Source organism: Pantherophis guttatus, chromosome 2, assembly GCF_059756535.1.
Source record: "Pantherophis guttatus breed Tessera chromosome 2, ASM5975653v1, whole genome shotgun sequence".
NCBI lineage: Eukaryota > Metazoa > Chordata > Lepidosauria > Squamata > Colubridae > Pantherophis > Pantherophis guttatus.
Window position 1 is genome coordinate 110523974 of NC_142064.1, and position 18261 is coordinate 110542234.

General features: G+C 47.7%; 1 protein-coding gene across 6 annotated transcripts in view; it reads left to right on the forward strand.

Moving 5' to 3' along the window:
* The window catches only part of QTRT1 (queuine tRNA-ribosyltransferase catalytic subunit 1), a 46159-nt gene that overhangs the window by 23120 nt on the left and 4778 nt on the right, over positions 1-18261 (forward strand). For 4 of the 6 annotated variants that reach the window (XM_087888469.1, XM_087888472.1, XM_087888470.1 and 1 more), the window contains 5 exons: positions 13392-13470; positions 16440-16973; positions 17072-17147; positions 17352-17461; positions 18031-18115. In XM_087888469.1, coding sequence (XP_087744595.1) covers positions 13392-13470; positions 16440-16973; positions 17072-17147; positions 17352-17461; positions 18031-18115 — 884 coding nt within the window. The remainder of the gene's footprint in view (positions 1-13391; positions 13471-16439; positions 16974-17071; positions 17148-17351; positions 17462-18030; positions 18116-18261) is intronic. The other 2 variants (XM_034437859.3, XR_015732786.1) reach the window with 2 other exon arrangements.

Genomic DNA, 18261 nt, shown 5'->3' on the forward strand with positions numbered 1-18261 from the left:
GTTTTGTGGCTCCCAGTGTTTTCTTTTTTGTGGGAAATGGGTCCAAATGGCTCTTTGAGTGCTTAAGGTTGCAGACCCCTGCTCTATTGTGTTTTATTTGTTATAAATAAATAGCAGTCAGTTTGCTAGATTTTTGTTATCATATATTGATACAGAGAATTTAAAATAACAGCAAGTTTTTACTGATTATAAAGTATATCTATTCGCTATTTCTCTCTCTCTCTCTCTCTGTCAGATCCCTAAAAGTGATACTGTCAGCCTCCACCTTTACTGCTTTGGCTGCCATAGTAACGGGAGTGGGGAGAGCTAGGTAGCATGGGGGGGAAGTGTGCTGGAGGAATCTGGAGAAATCGAAAGCGATAGTTAAGCCACCGGACTGTATCTTTGAAGCTGCTGTCGGGTCAACGGTCATGGCATTCCTGATTGATGACGCTGCCAGACGTGTGCTTCCACTTGACCCCTGGGAGACCTTTGGATTGGATGATTTACGGTGGACAGCGGGAGGGGATGCTTTCTATATGCAATTTTCGCGCTTATTGCCTTAGATTCTGCTCTACTTTGGTTGCGTTCACTTCATTTTCTAGTAAAAGTACCTTTCTCTATAAACAATGGAGTTTGAGTCATTCTTTTCTGGACTTTGAAGGAAGCACACCTGACATTAAGCAGAATCTAATCTCCAGCCATCCCAGATAAACACCGAGGGGGCTGAACCCAAAATATGTCTGATCAAGAGAGTGAAGGAGATCAGATGGGAACTTCTGGCTCTACTATAACTGCACTTCAAGCAGAGAAGGAAGCTGCGGAATGGATGGAAAAAATTTAGCTGAGAGAGGAGCCAGAGGAAGCTAGATGGTCAAGGGGAGTAGGAAGGTTGCCGGACCTGGGGAGGACCCCCCAAGGAGTAACCAGCTCCAGACCCCGTAAGGGAGAGGCAGTGTGGCTGCAAGAGCAAAAGGAGAGCCTCATGATTGCTCAAGCGATGCAACTCCTCCGCGATGCCGAGGAAAGCCAGAAAAAACGTGAGTCTTATATATTCCCTGTGGGGAAGGGAGGAGACTACCCCAGACTGGATCCAGAAGAGACAGCCTGTGGGGGAGAGGAAGAGGAAGCTGGGGAAGAAACATCTCAGGCTTCTGGAGCTCAAGCGAGGGATGCAGCAGCCCAGGGACCCCCAACCTTGCAGGCCCCACCCTGCAGGTGCAAAAAGCCAAAAATTCCCCCCCTAACTGGAAAATATGATGGGAATCCGAAGACCTTGGGGCTTTTCTTGACCCAAGTGTGGAACCACATGCAGGACTGGGGGGAGGATTACTTATCAGATGCGGCACGAGTGAGATGCGTCACAAATGTCTTAGAGGGAGTAGCAGCTGAATGGATGGTGGTTCTCCACAATAATAATTCCCCCTTGCTGAGGAATTACAACCTGTTCATGAGGGCTCTTAGGAGGCTGTTTGAAGACCACCTAGCTGAGCGGAAAGCGAGACTCAGAATGAAGAGTATCCAGCAGGGCCGGAGATCGGTGGCAGACTACACCCAAGAATTTCGCGAACTGGCACCCTACATGACAGAGTGGTCAGAAGCAGCCCTACTGGAGAGTTTTAAGGATGGACTGAATGAAGACATATACAAAGACTGTAGAGCACGGGGGGCCGAGGGGGCCGTGCAGGGGACCCGTCATCCCCCTTCTACCGCAAAGGAGCACAAAGGTGGGCGCGGGGAGAGCAGAATTCAAACCAAAATCGAAGCCCTTCACATTCTTCAAATGTGGAAAGGAAGGCCATCGGGCCGCCAAATGTTTCTCCAAGCCAGTGCCAAAATCTACTGGCTCGGGACCAAAGAAGGCTGACAAAGCACCCGCAAAAGCTCGCGAAACCGCCCTGAAAGGAGAAGTCGTTGAGTTCGCTCCCCGAAACCAGGGTGAGTTGGGAACTCCGACCACCGCGGACGACAGCGGGACGGACTCCAACTCTGATGATCTGGTGAGTCACACTGAGGGCCCCATGCTCATCCCCATAGAAATAAGGGTGCCGTCCACAGGGGCACATGCGCAGATGTTAGCCCTATTAGACTCTGGGTGCACCAGGTGCATAATCACCCTGAAAGTCATGGAGAAAATGGGCCTGAGGCTAAAAACGTTAAAAAGGCCCATTGCATTCTGTCAGTTGGACGGATCGATTGCAGGAGGGGACCCAGCCAGCTTTGTGACCGAACCCATTGAAATGCAATTGGGGGATCACGTAGAGACCCTCAGTTTTATTGTGGCCCCTGGATGGAACGACCCCTCATACTTGGACTGCCCTGGCTCCGTAGATGGAACCCACGTGTTAACTGGAAAACGGGGGTTTTGCGCATTCGCACGGAAAATTGAGACTAGAGAGGGAAGAAAACCCCCTGGAGGACGGAGTAGAACACGAAAGGGCGGAAGTGACAATAGGCCACATCGAAGGGGAGGAAAAGATTCCAAAGGAGTATTGGGATCTCCGAGAAGTTTTTAGTGAAAAGGCCTCGGATGTGTTACCCCCCCCCCACAGAGCTACGGACTGTACCATTGAAATACTCCCCGGGGTGAAGCTCCCTAAGCCAAAGATCTACCCCATGACCCCTCGAGAACTAGGGGAATTGCGAAAATTCATTGATAAAAACCTAGAACGGGGTTTTATCCAGACCAAGGGTGGTGGCGCCTGTAATGTTCTGAGAAAAGAAAGATGGCTCCTTTCGTTTGGTAGTTGATTATAGGAATCTCAACGCTATTTGCGTGGAAAACGTTTACCCCCTGCCGCTCATGAAGGACGTGCTAGCACTCTTAGGAAAGGGGAAAATTTTCACCAAACCGGACTTACAAGAGGCATACTACAGAGTGAGAATTAAGGAGGGGGATGAATGGAAAACAGCGTTTAACTGTCCACTGGGATGTTTCCAGTTTCAAGTGCTCTCTTTTGAACTACAAGAAGCCCCTGCTGTGTTCATGCAATTGATAAATGAGGTACTGCATGAGCACCTGTATAAGGGGGTGCTGGTTTACTTGGATGACATTGTTATCTACTCTGAGAGCATGGACGACCATGTGAAATTGGTGCGAACTGTCCTGAAAAAACTCAGGGCTGCTGAACTATATGCCAAACTCTCTAAATGCGAGTTCCACCAAAGCAAAATTGACGATCTTGGATATCGCATATCGCATGAGGGAATAGAGATGGACCCTGGAAAAGTTCGGACAGTATTGGAATGGGCCGCGCCACGCACCCGCAAACAACTACAAAGTTTCCTCGGATTTGCTAACTTCTATAGACAGTTTATCCCCTCGTTCGCCAAAATCACGCTGCCAATAACAAATCTTCTGAAAACAAAAGGTGAAGTAAAACCAAATCCCTCACGAGCCCTTGAATGGACTATGGACTGTCAGGCGGCATTCGAAAAGTTGAAACGCTTGTTTGCTGCTGAACCAATCCTCAAACATCCAGACATGGAAGAGCCTTTTGTAGTACAGGCTGACACGAGCGACGTGGCAGTAGGAGCAGTACTTCTGCAGAAGAATGCAGAAGGGAAATTACAACCCTGTGCCTATACGTCCCGCAAATTGTCAGAGACCGAAAGGAGATGGGCCATATGGGAGAAGGAAGCTTTTGCAGTGCAATGGGCATTGTTAACGTGGAGACAATTTCTTGAAGGAGCTAAGCATCCTTTTGAAGTTTGGACTGACCATAAAAACCTGGAGGCTTTGAAAACACCGTGTAAGCTGTCACCAAAGCAAGTTCGCTGGGCTCAACACTTCAACCATTTTAATTTCACTTTATGCTACCTTCCTGGTGGAAAGAACTTCATGGCGGATGCACTTTCCAGATTGCCTCAATTCAACAGTACCAAGGAGGAAGTGGTTCGGCCTATCATACCTGTGACACAACTAGCAGCGCCAGTAACTACCAGAGCACAGATGAGGGCTGATCCAGCCCTCTCGGGCGATTTGCTTCATAAACTACAAGAAGCTCTAAAGACTGACGAGTGGTTTCGAACCCACTCGAATGAATGTACACTCTGTGATGGACTAGCGTGGATTGGGGCCAAATTGTATGTTCCGGCCAGTTTAAGAGTAACGGTGTTGCAGCACGCTCATGACGCCAAGACGGCGGGACACTTTGGATTTGTTAAAACTGTACATCTCATTAAAAGACAATTCTGGTGGCCTGCACTCAAAAAAGACATAGAGGCATATGTAGCTAGCTGTCCGGTGTGTGCCTCAGCTAAGAGACCTCCGGGGAAGCCACCTGGTTTACTTCAGAGTGTGGCAAGGCCAAATGCTCCTTGGAAAGAGATATCCATGGATTTGATTGTAGACGTGCCAGAGAGTGGGGGGTGCACAGTCATTTGGGCAGTAACGGATTTGTTTTCCAAACAAGTACATTTCATCCCTTGTTCAAAAATCCCTTCAGCTAAAACCCTTGCAAAATTGTTTATTCAACATGTTTATCGATTACATGGGGCTCCAAAAGGTATAATCTCAGACAGGGGTGTGCAATTTACCTCCAACTTTTGGAAGGAGTTTTTGGGGTTAATAGGGGTTAAGCTCCGCCCACCACCCCCAGACAAATGGGGCTTGTGAGAGAACCAATGCCGTGTTAGAACAGTACCTGAGATGTTACATAAATTACCAGGAAGACAACTGGGTGGACTTATTGCCATTTGTGGAGGTGGCGTATAATAACTCCATACATAGTAGCACCGGTGTCACTCCATTTAAGGTGGCCTCTGGCCAAGAGTTTGTACCAATCCCAGAGCTACCACAGGATAACCCACAGAACCCCTCTTTAATTGAGTGGATCGAACAGCTACGGGGTAGTTGGGCAGTAACTCGAAAAGCTTTAGATGATGCACACCGAGCACATAAAGCCCAAGCTGACAAAAAGAGGTGCCCGGCACATATGTACAAAGTGGGTGATATGGTTTATCTTTCCACCAAATATTTACAGATTTCCCAGAAATCAAAAAAGCTCGGACCAAAGTATGTGGGCCCTTTCCCAATCACTAGACTCATCAACCCAGTCACAGTTGAATTGGAATTGCCAAAAAAATTGAGACGAATCCACCCTGTGTTTCATGTTAGCTTACTGAAACCGGAACATATGTCCACTTTGTGTCCGAACCAGGACTCTCCTCCGGTCTCCATACTGATAGAAGAGAAACAACATTTTGAAGTTAAGGAAATCTTGGATTCTAGGAAGCATCACGGTAAAGTGCAGTATTTGGTGGCCTGGAAGCATTTTCCCATTATCTCAAGCTGAATGGGTGAATAAACGTGATGTCCGGGCGCCAAAGAAAGTTCAGTTGTTTCACACCAAATATCCTGATAAACCCTAATTTCTGTGTTGTGTTGTTTTCTCTTTCCCTATTTAGGAATAACATCTCTTCTGCAGAGGGGCCGAATGTCAGCCTCCGCCTTTACTGCTTTGGCTGCCATAATAACGGGAGGGGGGGAGAGCTAGGTAGCATGGGGGGGAAGTGTGCTGGAGGAATCTGGAGAAATCGAAAACGATAGTTAAGCCACCGGACTGTATCTTTGAAGCTGCTTTCGGGTCAACGGTCGTGGCATTCCTGATTGATGACACTGCCAGACGTGTGCTTCCACCTGACCTCTGGGAGACCTTTGGATTGGATGATTTACGGTGGACAGTGGGAGGGGATGCTTTCTATATGCAATTTTCGCACTTATTGCCTTAGGTTCTGCTTTCCTTTGGTTGTGTTCACTTCATTTTCTAGTAAAAGTACCTTTCTCTATAAACAATGGAGTTTGGGTCATTCTTTCCTGGACTTTGAAGGAAGCACACCTGACAGATACTGCCATTCAATTGGAAGAAAGGGGGAGACTTGGATTCAATTTACTAGCATTGCCTGTGTCAACAGATATTTTACAACTTACATCCTGGCGCCAAAGAGCCCTGAGATCCTCTTTACCTGGAGGAATTTTTATGATAGCCATGTGGGTTGTTTCACTTTAAAGGATAACAGTGTGAATGCATGGTGGTTCGGGTTCTCAGGGAAACTAGTAAAGAAAGCATCTTCACACTTGTGTATTGGTTAAAATCTGCATTCTGACTTAAAGGGAGGGGTCTCTACTGCTTTAATCCTACTTGTTTTGCCTAAGGGTATTCAGATCTTGCTTTAATTGGGTGGCTATCACTTCTGCTTAATAAAAGGTCTCTTTTGAACAACCACGTTTCAAGAGTTCGTACTTTCTTAAGTTGGAAGGAGGGGCGATCCTTACAAAAAGCAAGATCTGCAAAACGGTCAACCCAGAGAAGCAATCTTCGTTTTACTGAGGGGACCTTGCAAACCATGTGTCAGCACGTCAAGATGCATTTATCCTAGTGCTGACATGAGAAGGAGAACGCAAGTGTCTGCAACGGGACAGTTGCCTTTCACCTACTTATTTTAGCTGGAGATAATGTCCCCTAGGAGATGGATGGGAGAGGGGAAATTCTTTGAGTTGGAGCAGTAGATTAGGGGTGAATGGTTGGGATGATGGCCAATGAATGCAGAGGAGTGGGGGAAGGAAGAGGAGGGATTTTGGGTCAGCACCTCAGTGCTGGCTGCATAGAATCAGTGTAAAAGTTGCCGTGTTAAATAAAATGGAAGTTTGTTTCAAAAAAGACTGTTGAGACGCAATTTATTTGAAGACGGCCTGAAAACCTGACACCATGTCTGAATGAAGCAGAGAACTGGGAGAAGCTGATTGCTGGGGGGAGACATCAACCATCACCCAGTCGGATGCCTATTTCGTACACACCATCGGAGAGGATGAGGTAACCCTGGAGAATCCTGAAAAGCCCTGCTGGTCAATTGGCATCGGGAAGAAAGATATCTGGGATGAAAGAACCAGAGGAGTCACCCTCAGCCGTGGCAACCGAAAACCGGGGTGGAAACTGGAACTAGAAGCCCTTGCTGACCAGGGGGGACTGACCAAAGCACCACTGAGGGAGGATTATCTGAAGAGGCATATAACATAATTGGTGATGGAAACTTTGGAAAATCTCAACATCCGAAGGGAGCCAGGACAACAACCAAAGGGTGTGGAAAAGGCAGCAGTCGCGGATGATGCCACAGGAGGCACCCTCAAGATGCACGTCAAGATGCATTTATCCTAGTGCTGACATGAGAAGGAGAACGCAAGTGTCTGCAACGGGACGGTTGCCTTTCACTTACTTATTTTAGCTGGAGATAATGTCCCCTAGGAGATGGATGGGAGGGGGGAAATTCTTTGAGTTGGAGCAGTAGATTAGGAGTGAATGATTGTGAAGATGGCCAATGAATGCAGAGGAGTGGGGGAAGGAAGAGGAGGGATTTTGGGTCAACACCTCAGGGCTGGCTGCATGGAGTCAGTGTAAAAATTGCCATGCTAAATAAAATGGAAGTTTGTTTCAAAAAATACTTTCTTTGAGATGCAATTTATTTGAAGACAGCCTGAAAACCTGACACCCTCCTTCTGGAGCCTGCCTATTGAGCAGATGGCGCAGCAGCAGCAGGAGAAGACCTAGCAAATCCTCCCCCCCAGGCAGCACGCTCACCGGCGCCCATCCCCAACCAGCCCCGAGTCCCACAACTGGAAAGAGAAATTCCTTCCCTTGGGGTGAAGTTTGATGGGAATCCGCAGCAATTAGGATTCTTTGTGGCACATGTGCTAACCTACATGCAAGAGTACGGGCGTGATTTCCAAACCCAAAGATCCCGAGTGCGAGTTGTGACCCTAGCCCTAGAGGGTGCCGCTGCCAGATGGATGGTGACCCTGCATAACGCCAACGAACCAGAACTACGGGATTTCGACCGTAGGTTTCGTCCTCAAACCTGCGACGCCGGTTTGAGGACCCACTAGCAGATCGCAAAGCACGTGACTGCATTAAGGTGGTGAGGCAGGGGCGACGGCCAGTAGCAGAGTATACTGAAGAATTCCGGGACCTTGCATGTCGTATGAACTGGCCAGAAGATATTTTGGTGAACTGTTTCAATGACAGGCTGAGTGATGATCTATACAATGCCTGCGTGGCCCGAGGTGCAGCGAATCACCTACATGAATGGTACGTCACCGCCGAAGAAGCTGAGATCAATATGGCTAGAAACCAGTATCGAGCGGGGTGAGCATGGAAGCAATCCCCACCCCAAAGGAAGCAAGAGCCCCTCAAACCACAAACCGCATTGTCTCCGAGATCCGAGATCTAAGTTGGAAGGAGAGGCAATCCTTACACTCTCTTTCTCTCTGGAACAGCTTGCCTTCGGAAGTTGTAGGAGCTTCATCACTGGAGGCTTTCAGGAAGAGATTGGATTGCCATTTGTCAGAAATGGTATAGGGTCTCCTGCTTGGGCGGGGGATTGGACTAGATGACGTACAAGGTCCCTTCCAACTCTGTTAATCTAATTTAATCTAATCTATGCAGGCCCAGCTCTTTTGTTGGTGAGACTTGGGGAGGGGCAGGCCCAACTTTTGTCCTTTTGTTTCCTTAACAATTTGGTTCTTTTCCCTGAGGGAGCTTTTCCTGGCTTTTGTCCATCCTGTTTACGTGCCTTCACCACTTCTAGATATGGTCGGCCTAGAATCACACAGGTTACTTGTATTTGTGTTCAATTTTATATTTATCAGTTCTATTAGTTTTCTGCTGTGAACCAGTTCGGACCATACAGTATATAAATTATCAAAATAAAATAAATTTGTAAATTAAAGGTAAAGCTTCCTTTGGATGTTTACTTTATATCTTCATTCCACATTTTTTGGAAATGAGCCAGAACAAGATTTTTTTCTCCTTCGAGTACCTTCGAGACCGTCTTCTGCCACCAATAGCCTCCCACCGACCAGTCCGTTCCCACAGAGAGGGTCTCCTCAGGGTGCCATCAGCCAAGTTATGTCGGCTGGCGACACCCAGGGGGAGGGCCTTCTCTGTGGGAGCCCCAACCCTGTGGAATGAACTGCCCCCGGAAATACGTAAGATCTCCGACCTCCGGGTGTTCCGCTGCGCACTGAAGACCCTGTTGTTCCGCCAGGCAGGGCTGTCAGTATAATAATTTTAAATTGGGGTATTTTAATTTTTGGGGTTTTAAATCGGCCAAATCTATTTAATTATTTTAATTTTTAATTATTGTTGTGTCTTGTGTTTTTAAATTGGCTGTACACCGCCCGGAGTCCTTCGGGAGAAGGGCGGTATAGAAATAAAATTATTATTATTATTATTATTATTATTATTATTATTATTATTATTATTATTATTATTATTATTATTTTATTGCCTTATTTTTGTTTAATGGCTTTCTCATTGTAGGTCCTATATGTGCCTCATAGATCAAAGAGTATAGACCCGTGATGGCGAACCTATGGCACACGTGTCACAGCTGGCACACGGACCCATATTGCCTGGCTCGCACAGTGGTGCCTATTCCTCTTCTGGGTTTCTGGTGCACGCATGCGCGTGTGACGATCAGCAGGACTTCATGCATGCGGCTGTGCCAGAAACCAGAAGATCAGCTGGCCAGCTGATTGTCCCACACGCATGCTCGCAAGTAGTTAGTTAGTTAGTTGGTTACTTTATTAAATTCCAAACCGCCCTTCTCCTGAAGGACTCAGGGCGGTGTACAGCCATGTTAAAACACACATAAACTCTCAAAATTTAAAAACAATTTAAAACGAATATATTAAATTTGGCCCACAAAGTTAAAAATTGACAAACAACCCAATTTAAAATTCATATTCTAAGCCAGCCTGGCCTGTTGGAACAACAGAGGCTTAAGGGCACGGTGAAAGGTATGAAGATCGGGGATCATACAAACCTCCAGGGGCAGGTCATTCCAGAGGGCAGGTGCCCCCACAGAGAAGGCTCTCCCCCTGGGTGTCGCCAGTCGGCATTGTTTGGCCGACGGCACCCTGAGGAGTCCCTCTCTGTGGGAGCGTATTGGCCGGTGGGAGGCTACCGGTGGCAGAAGGCGATCTCGTACATACCCAGGTCCTAAGCCATGGAACGCTTTAAAGGTGATAACCAGCATCTTGAATCGCACCCGGAAGACCACCGGGAGCCAGTGCAGCTCACGCAGGAGAGGTGTTACATGGGTGTGCCGTGTCGCACCCATAATTACCTGTGCAGCGCATTCTGGACCAGTTGGAGCTTCCAGGTGCTCTTCAAGGGGAGCCCCATGTAGAGAGCATTACAGTAGTCCGGACAGGGCGAGGGCATGAGTGACCGTGCACAAGGCGTCCCAGTCCAGAAAGAGACACAACTGGTAAATCAGGCGAACCTGATAGAAAGCTCCCCTGGCCACAGCTGTCATATGGTCTTCTAAAGACAGCTGTGCATCCAGGAGAACACCCAAGTTGCGAGCCCTCTCTGAGGGGGTCAGGATCTCACCCCCAATAGTCAGCGATAGAGCTAGCTGGCTATATCGGGACACCGGAAACCACAGCCACTCGGTCTTGGACGGGTTGAGTCTGAGCTTGTTTCTCCCCATCCAGATCCGCACGGCCTCCAGGCACCGGGACATCACGTCAAGGGCATCATTGGGGTGGTCCGAGGTGGAGATGTACAGCTCAGTATCATCAGCTTTCTGATGGCACTTCACCCCAAAACCACCGATGATCTCACCCAGCGGCTTCACATAAATGTTGAACAGAAGGGGCGAGAGGACCGACCCTTGCGGCACCCCACAAACCAGACGCCTCAAGGTCGACCTCTGACCCCCTGCCAACACAAACTGCGTACGGTCAGAGAGGAAGGAGGAGAACCACCACAACACGGTGCCCCCCACTCCCAACCCTTCCAATCGACGCAGAATGATACCATGGTTGATGGTATCAAAAGCCGCTGAGAGGTCTAATAGAACCAGGACAGAGGAACAACCTCTGTCCCGGGCCCTCCAGATATCATCAACCAATGCGACCAATGCAACCAGAAGACTAGGTGGCTGATGCGCATGCGTGCACCGGAAACCAGAAGTTTATTTCCCGGCACACGCATGTCCACTGGGCAGCTTCTCTTAGCACGTATACACACTGGCCATGCCATTGACAGCTGCTTCCTGGGATCCACGTTGGAGGCCATTTGTGCCGGCAAACAAGCGCTCTTTGCCTGCGCTGCTGTCTCTGCTTGAGGTTTGCCTTTGGTGGAGGGGAGAAAGGGGGGAATGCTCTTTGCAGAGATGGTGGCAGCTCCTCCTCCCCCTACCAGCCTCGCTGTAAATCTCAGGGTTTGCCTTACCGGGGGGGGGGGGAGAAAGGTCCTGGTGGGAGGGACGTCTGTGGTGCCAGTGACTGCAGCCACGCTCCTGAAAAGCCCGGTTGGAGTGCCGATCAGCCATGTGCAAGGTGGTGGCCAGCACAAGAGAAGCAGGATGCCAGACGCTCAGCTCTGCAGACCCACGGAGCTGGGGTGAGGGGCTTGCCCACATAAGTTTGCTGGTGCCATTGCCTCTTTGCTGGCATAAACGGCCTGCTGCCACTGCCTCTTTGCTGGCAAAGTTATGTAGGCAAGCCCTGCGCCCCGCCAGTGCAGACCATGCTAGAAATTGCCTGACCGGCTCCAACGGGGCTTCTCCAGAGTGCGGCTGCAGTCACTGGCACCATGGACATTTCCCCCCCCCCCAGGACCTTTCTCCCCCCGTAAGGCAAACCCCGAGATTTACGGTGAGGCTGGCAGGGGGAGGAGGAGGAGCTGCCGTTGCCTCTGCAAAGAGGATCCCCCCCCCCACAACCAGGACTTTTTCTCCCACCCCCCACCCCCCCGGTAAGGCAAACCTCGAGATTTACAGTGAGGCTGGCTGGAGGAGGAGGAGGAGCTGCCTCTGCAAAGAGGATTCCTCCCCAACCAGGACTTTACTCCCCCCCCCATAAGGCAAACCCCAAATTTTATGGTGAGGCTGGCAGGAGGAGGAGGAGTCGCTGGTTTTTGGATTTGGAAAAGAAAGGGTTTTCGGGCGGCAGTGCTGAGATCCCCTCCCCGAATCAATAAAGTGCACTGCATTTCAGGCGGCGGATCTGGCCTTCTGCGGAAAAGGAGGAGGAAGCCGCGCGGTTCTGCAATGTGCACTGGAGAACCACAGAGGAAAGCGTTGTCCAGCAAATCCAAAAACAGAGCGCACGGCTGGCCGCGTGCCCTTCTCCTTCTCCACAGACTCACTTTCTCTTTCCTCTTGGCCAGATCTGCCACCTGAAATGCAGTGCACTTTTTTGATTTGGAGAAAACCCTTTTTTCTCCAAATGCAGAAACCGGGCGTATGCAGGCAAAACAAGAGCACCACAGTTTCAGGCACTGCACAGGAGGTGTAAGGCAAGGCGGCTAGCCGCTCTGTCTGCCCCTGTTTCAGAGACCCAGGCGGAGGGCGGTTGCTTCTGCTCCTGGCCCAGAAGGAAAGAGAAGGTGAGTCTGCAGAGAAGGAGGAGGGTGCACGGCTCTGCAATGTGCACCGGAGAACCAAGGAGGAAAGCCTTTTTGGGTAGATTCGGGGAGGGGATCGCAGCGCTTCTGCCCGAAAAGGCTTTCCTTCGTGGTTCTCCGGTGCACATTGCAGAACTGCACACCTTCCTCCTCCTTCTCCGCAGACTCACCTTCTCTTTCCTCCTGCCAGATCTGCTGCCTGAAACGCACTGCACTTTTTTGATTCGGGGAGAGGATCGCAGCACTGCCGCCCAAAAACCCTTTCCTCTCCAAATCCAAAAATGGGGCGTGCGGAGGCCAAAAAAGTGCATTGCATTTCAGGCCTCTTGAAGCCTGCCGCCAGCTGCTCCTGCCACTGAGTGAGAAGTGGTAGCGTGAGAAGTGCCGGCGGCGATGGGGTGGCAGCGAAAAGGATGGGTGTGCTGGGGTTTCAATTCCCCCGCCCCCAGGCCTGGGTCCACACCAGAAGCCTGCTCATGCGGAGAGACAGGGAAGCCCCAGCTCGTCCATCCTTGCAGCCACCACCCCATTGCCCCTGGGGTGGTGCAGGGGGCTTGCCAGGAAGCCCAGCACCCAGTGGGGAGGAGCCCAGGCAAGGCTGCATGTTCGGAGCTTCCCCAGCTGGCATATGGTGGGGCCAAGAGCGCTGTCGCCAGGGAATAGTTCGGTATCTGGTTGTCCTCCGGTAAGAGACGCGCCAGCCCCCTTGGAAAAAGTGGGGAGCGCATGTACCGGATGGCGCATGCGCCGTGCAGGGTGCATGCGTGGGGGGAGGGTCATGTGCACATGCGCAAATTGGGTGCCTATTGCATTATGGGTGCTGGCATGTGCAAGCGCAATAGCGCGAGCGTGCTCTGACTTTTGGCATGCACCGCCAAAAAGGTTTGCCATCACTGGTATAGATTATAAACTAAATATTGTTAACATTTATTCAGGCAACTTTATCCTCCATTTCCCAATTGATTGATGTTAGTTTACTTGTTTTTTTCCCCGTAGGCTCTGACATTATAATGCAATTAGATGATGTGATCAGCAGCACTCTCAGTGGCCCACGTGTGGAGGATGCCATGTTAAGGTTTGTGCTGTGTCAATCAACTCTTTGATTACATTGCCAGCTCCATTCAGCATCTCCCAAACCTTGGCTTCTGTGTGGCTTGTAGACTTGGCTTTTTGGTGTAAACTTTGTCTATTACCAGGAAGCTTTGAAACTTAGTGTGCTTAGTGCTGGCCAATAAAATTATCTTTATGCCATTTAATCATACATGTTCCCTTCATTCTGTTTTTAAGCTTATATGTCTTTCTGAAGTGACTTCAGCAAAAATTCATCAGTTGCAAAATATTGCGAGACAATATTTGGATTACTGTGGAATCAAACATGTTAGGAAAATCATGCAGTGCATGGCTTCAGGAATTCTTTCAAGTCTCTTGATTGGCAGTAGCCATAAGAAGCACCTATATTTTCTTCAGTGATATGAAATCACATGTTGCATCTGTATGTGGGTTTTTGCTGTCTCTTTGAGTTCCTCTTGTACATGCTTGTGGGCATGGGAAAGTACAGGACAGCTCCATACATTCAGTCAGATCACCAGAGGAGCTTACACTGGAGGAGTTAGCAGCTCTTACCAAGGGCCTCTCCCACTGTGGGGGCATTGGGGGATTTTTTTTTTCTGGAAAATTGGATTTGAATCATTTTCAAATTCAAACTTTGTTTTACTGACACCAAATTTGATACAGGTTTGTTCAAGTTTTGGAGGGCTATCCTGATGACAGTACTAAGCCCCTTTATGTAACTTATTTCCAACATTCTATTGTGTTGGAAAGAATACAATATCTGAAAAAAGAAATAAATAGTAAGTGCAAAATTACCATTCAAAGTTAGGAGAAAGTCATAGTTTTCTCTTTTTCCAACAAGATAGCTTGTTTCCATTCCTATTAGCAAGGTCTCTGAGAACCCCTTCATAAAAGTTACAAAAAATATAAAAACTTCCTAATATAATTCATTTTTAACCCACACAGTCCATGTTTTACAACATTTACAGCAACAGCAAAGCGGCAAGTTGGCAGCCGAGTTGCAACCCAGTCACTTTTGACAGCAAAATGGATGGCATATAAATTTAACAAATAATAAAATATATAAATTTCCAAAATTTGTGCAAAAATTGTGCAATGCTCAAAGTTTAAAAATGTGTATGTGCTTTTTTTTCGACCATGTAGAACCCTAGCAATTTCTTTTGGGATTCCAGTTCAGAAAGGCTGAATTGACCTACATGCCATTGTGCTATAGGACAATATGCAAAAGGTTATGCCTACATATTTAGATCCCTTATAATGGGCAGCCCGTGGATCATGTGTGGCATTTTATATGACCTATATACTGTGTTTCCCCTAAAATAAGACTTGCCCAAAAATAAGACCTAGCTTGATTTTAAGCATGCGCCTAATATAAGCCCTACCCCAAAAATAAACCCTAGTGAAACGGGTGGGCGAGGTCAGCACAGGAGGCAGTGAGCACGCATGGGCTGACGGTGTCCAGCAGCCCACACACCGTGGGTGAGTTGATTACCTGTCCAAGCAGCAGGCAGAGACAGGGGGGAAGCACAGGATCTGGATGCGCTGTGCGGGCCGTACAAAACCCAAGAATCAGTGGGCCAGAGCAGCAGCTAGCCGCAGGAGCCTCGTCTTCATGCAGTGGCACCAGCAGCAGATAGAGGCAGAAGCGTGCAAGGCAAGCCAGGCATTCCGGATCTGCCAGGCGGGCCATGGGAAAGGCAAGAGTCAGTGGGCCAGAGCGAGCAGCTGCTGGAGGCTCGTCTTCATCTGTCGTTTTGCCTGCAGCCCACGCAGTGCATCAGGATTGCCTGCCTTCCGCCTCTGCCTCCCATCTGCTGCTGGTGCTGCCATGCAAATATGAGCCTCCCACGGCCGGCTGGCCACTCCACCCCACCAACTCTCGGCTTTCCCACAGCCCACGTAGCGCATCCGGCTCACCTGCAGGTGGGCAATATGGAGTATGTATGGGCAGTTGTATGCCATGCACAGGCACTATGGAGTGCAGCATGTGGGTGGATACTGCAGGTGAATGATACAGAGTATGGTGGGTGCCATGGATCCCACCGGAAGTTGGGAAACAGACCATTTCTGGCCTCTGGAGGGCCTCCGGTGGGGTGGGGAAGACCATTTTCGCCCTCCCCAGGCTCCTAGAAAGGCTCTGGAGCCTGGGGAGAACGAAAAACAGGCTCACCGAGCCATCGCATGCCAAAAGTGGGGGCAGCACAGGAGGGTCACGCACGCATGCACGGGGTGTGTGTGTGTCTTAGCACCTCTCAAATAAAAGGACTGGAAAAGGCTTCTGGATCAACACTAGAGATCTCTTTCCATTTCAAGTTAGATGTTTCTGTATAAGACTGTCCAAAAACCTTGCTTGGCATTAAATCTTTTGAGATTGCTAAAATCTTGGGAAACTTAACAATTTATATGAAATTTTAAGCAATTTTAAATGATTGCTATTATGCAGTGTTCTCTTAGAACTTTCTGAACCCTTGCTGAATAAAGAGTTGAAAGCAAGAAAGAAGGGAGACAAATATGCCAGTACTGCACCATTGTTGCATTCCTGATACCCTCTGTGACAGAATAAGAATATGCCAAAAGTGAATAACTAATAACTATAAAAGATTGATTCACCTGTTTTATCCATATTGGTGCACCCCCTCCCCCCGAGATGTTGGACATCAATTTCCAATTGTCCCTGAACTAGCAGAATAATTGTTTATTGCATGGCAGACATTTAGAGGAATTTGTCCAGCAGAACTTGTAGGTACATACGAAGATAGACTAATATATGCAATTTTATGCTGGGCTGGAGATGGGGTAGGATTGAATATAGAAGTAATTTTGAAGTTGAAGAATATCAGAGAAGCATTTATTTTCAGGAAGCTCTTAGACTTGAATTTGACATTATTCGGAGAAAGTTAAAAGAAAAAAATATCTGGAAATTCTGTAATTAGAATGAAATAACAAATGCAATTAATACAATGTTTGTTGCAGGTCTATTCGCTGGTTGGACAGATGTATTGCAGCACACAGCAAACCTAACCAGCAGAATTTATTTGCTATTATTCAGGGTGGGCTGGATCCTATCTTTCGAAACAAATGTCTGGAAGGTAAGATCACTTTTATGATGAAACTGGTCAATTCCAGCTCTTTTAAACTGCCACTATTTTACAACAGACTACAAGGGAATTGGGATGATCTAAAAGTCTCATCTGTGATTCTGATTGTGATACAGGCTAAAAACACTGAAGCTTTTCAATTATCTCCTGGCCATTTGTTTGCCAAAATGGTTTGTAAAACTTACAACAATAATAATAAGATAATAAGCTTTAGATACTCTAGTGTCCTTCATCTGTCTCTTTTTCTTCCCACCCCCTACCACCTGCTAGAGATGACTAAACGAGATGTGTCAGGTTTTGCTATTGGAGGTCTGAGTGGTGGTGAGGCCAAAGATCACTTCTGGAGGATGGTAGCCCTCAGCACAAAACATCTCCCAAGGAACAAGCCTCGCTACCTTATGGGAGTTGGGTAGGAACAAACAAACCGTGTTATTAAATGGGATAAGGATAACTACCTTTTGCAGTTGCTCACCTGATGCATGTTTCTTATCTCTGTTCTGCTCAAAGTTATGCTATTGATCTGGTGGTGTGTGTAGCCCTGGGCTGTGACATGTTTGACTGTGTCTATCCCACAAGGACAGCAGTAAGTACATGCATCAACTTGGGAGGAAATGGAGTGGCAAGTTGAATGCAGTTTCACCAGCTGATGCAAAGAAACAAATTGGCAATGAAAGACTGTAAAATGAGGGGAGGGGATTTTGTAGGGATTTGAAATACCCACCCCCTAGGGAACCAGTGTTGTTTTCAGTGGTATCTCTGAAATATGTGGGCCTCTTTTCATTTCCAGCGCTTTGGTTCAGCTTTGGTCCCTTGGGGCTCCCTACAGCTGAAGAACAAGAAATATGCCAAGGATTTCCGGCCCATTGATGAAAACTGTACTTGCCCTACCTGCCAGAGGTTTGTATGCTTGGGTTGGAGTGGATTTTTAAACAAATAGGAATGGCAAAAAAGAGATTAATTAAATTAAAGGAAAAGTTAAATTCAGATCCTCATTTAGTCAAAAACCTCAGCATATAATCAGCATATATCAGCTACATGTGCTTACTCAGACCAATTGATCTCAGTCAGTGATGTGAGGATAAAATGTGGTGACATCATTCTGAGTACGATAAAAATGCAATAAAACATTTATTTTAGAATTGTCTTCAGTTTGATAATTCCAGCTACCTCATCTTAAATTTTCTTTGACTTCTCTATGCTACACAACAATCTTTGCATTCTTCCTCTTTTATTGAGTAAATGGCCACAGAGGTGCATTTGGATTCTCCATCTTGTAAAAGTACCGATGTCTGAATTGTCTGATATAACTTCACTCAGCTGATACTAGGTCTAATTTTCAGTATTTTATCTTGTATTGTAAAGAAACAAAAACATTTTCTCCTTATTCTCTAGCTCTTGATGTATCAAAAGTTTTCCGTAAACCTCAGGTTACAAGATGATCTCCTTGTTTATTTGTGTCTTAACAGATATAGCCGAGCTTTCCTGAGTGCTCTCTATCCTATTGATTCAGCTGCCAAGCACCACATTACCATCCATAATATTGCGTACCAGGTCAGTCTGTTCAGAGGCTATAAAACATCTGTTAAATGGGCTATGGGCTATGAAATAGGGATAAGAAACTGTGATGGTTCAGAGGTTAGAATGCTGCCCACTGCCAGGAGTTCAATCCTGACCAGCTCGAAGTTGACTCAGCCTTC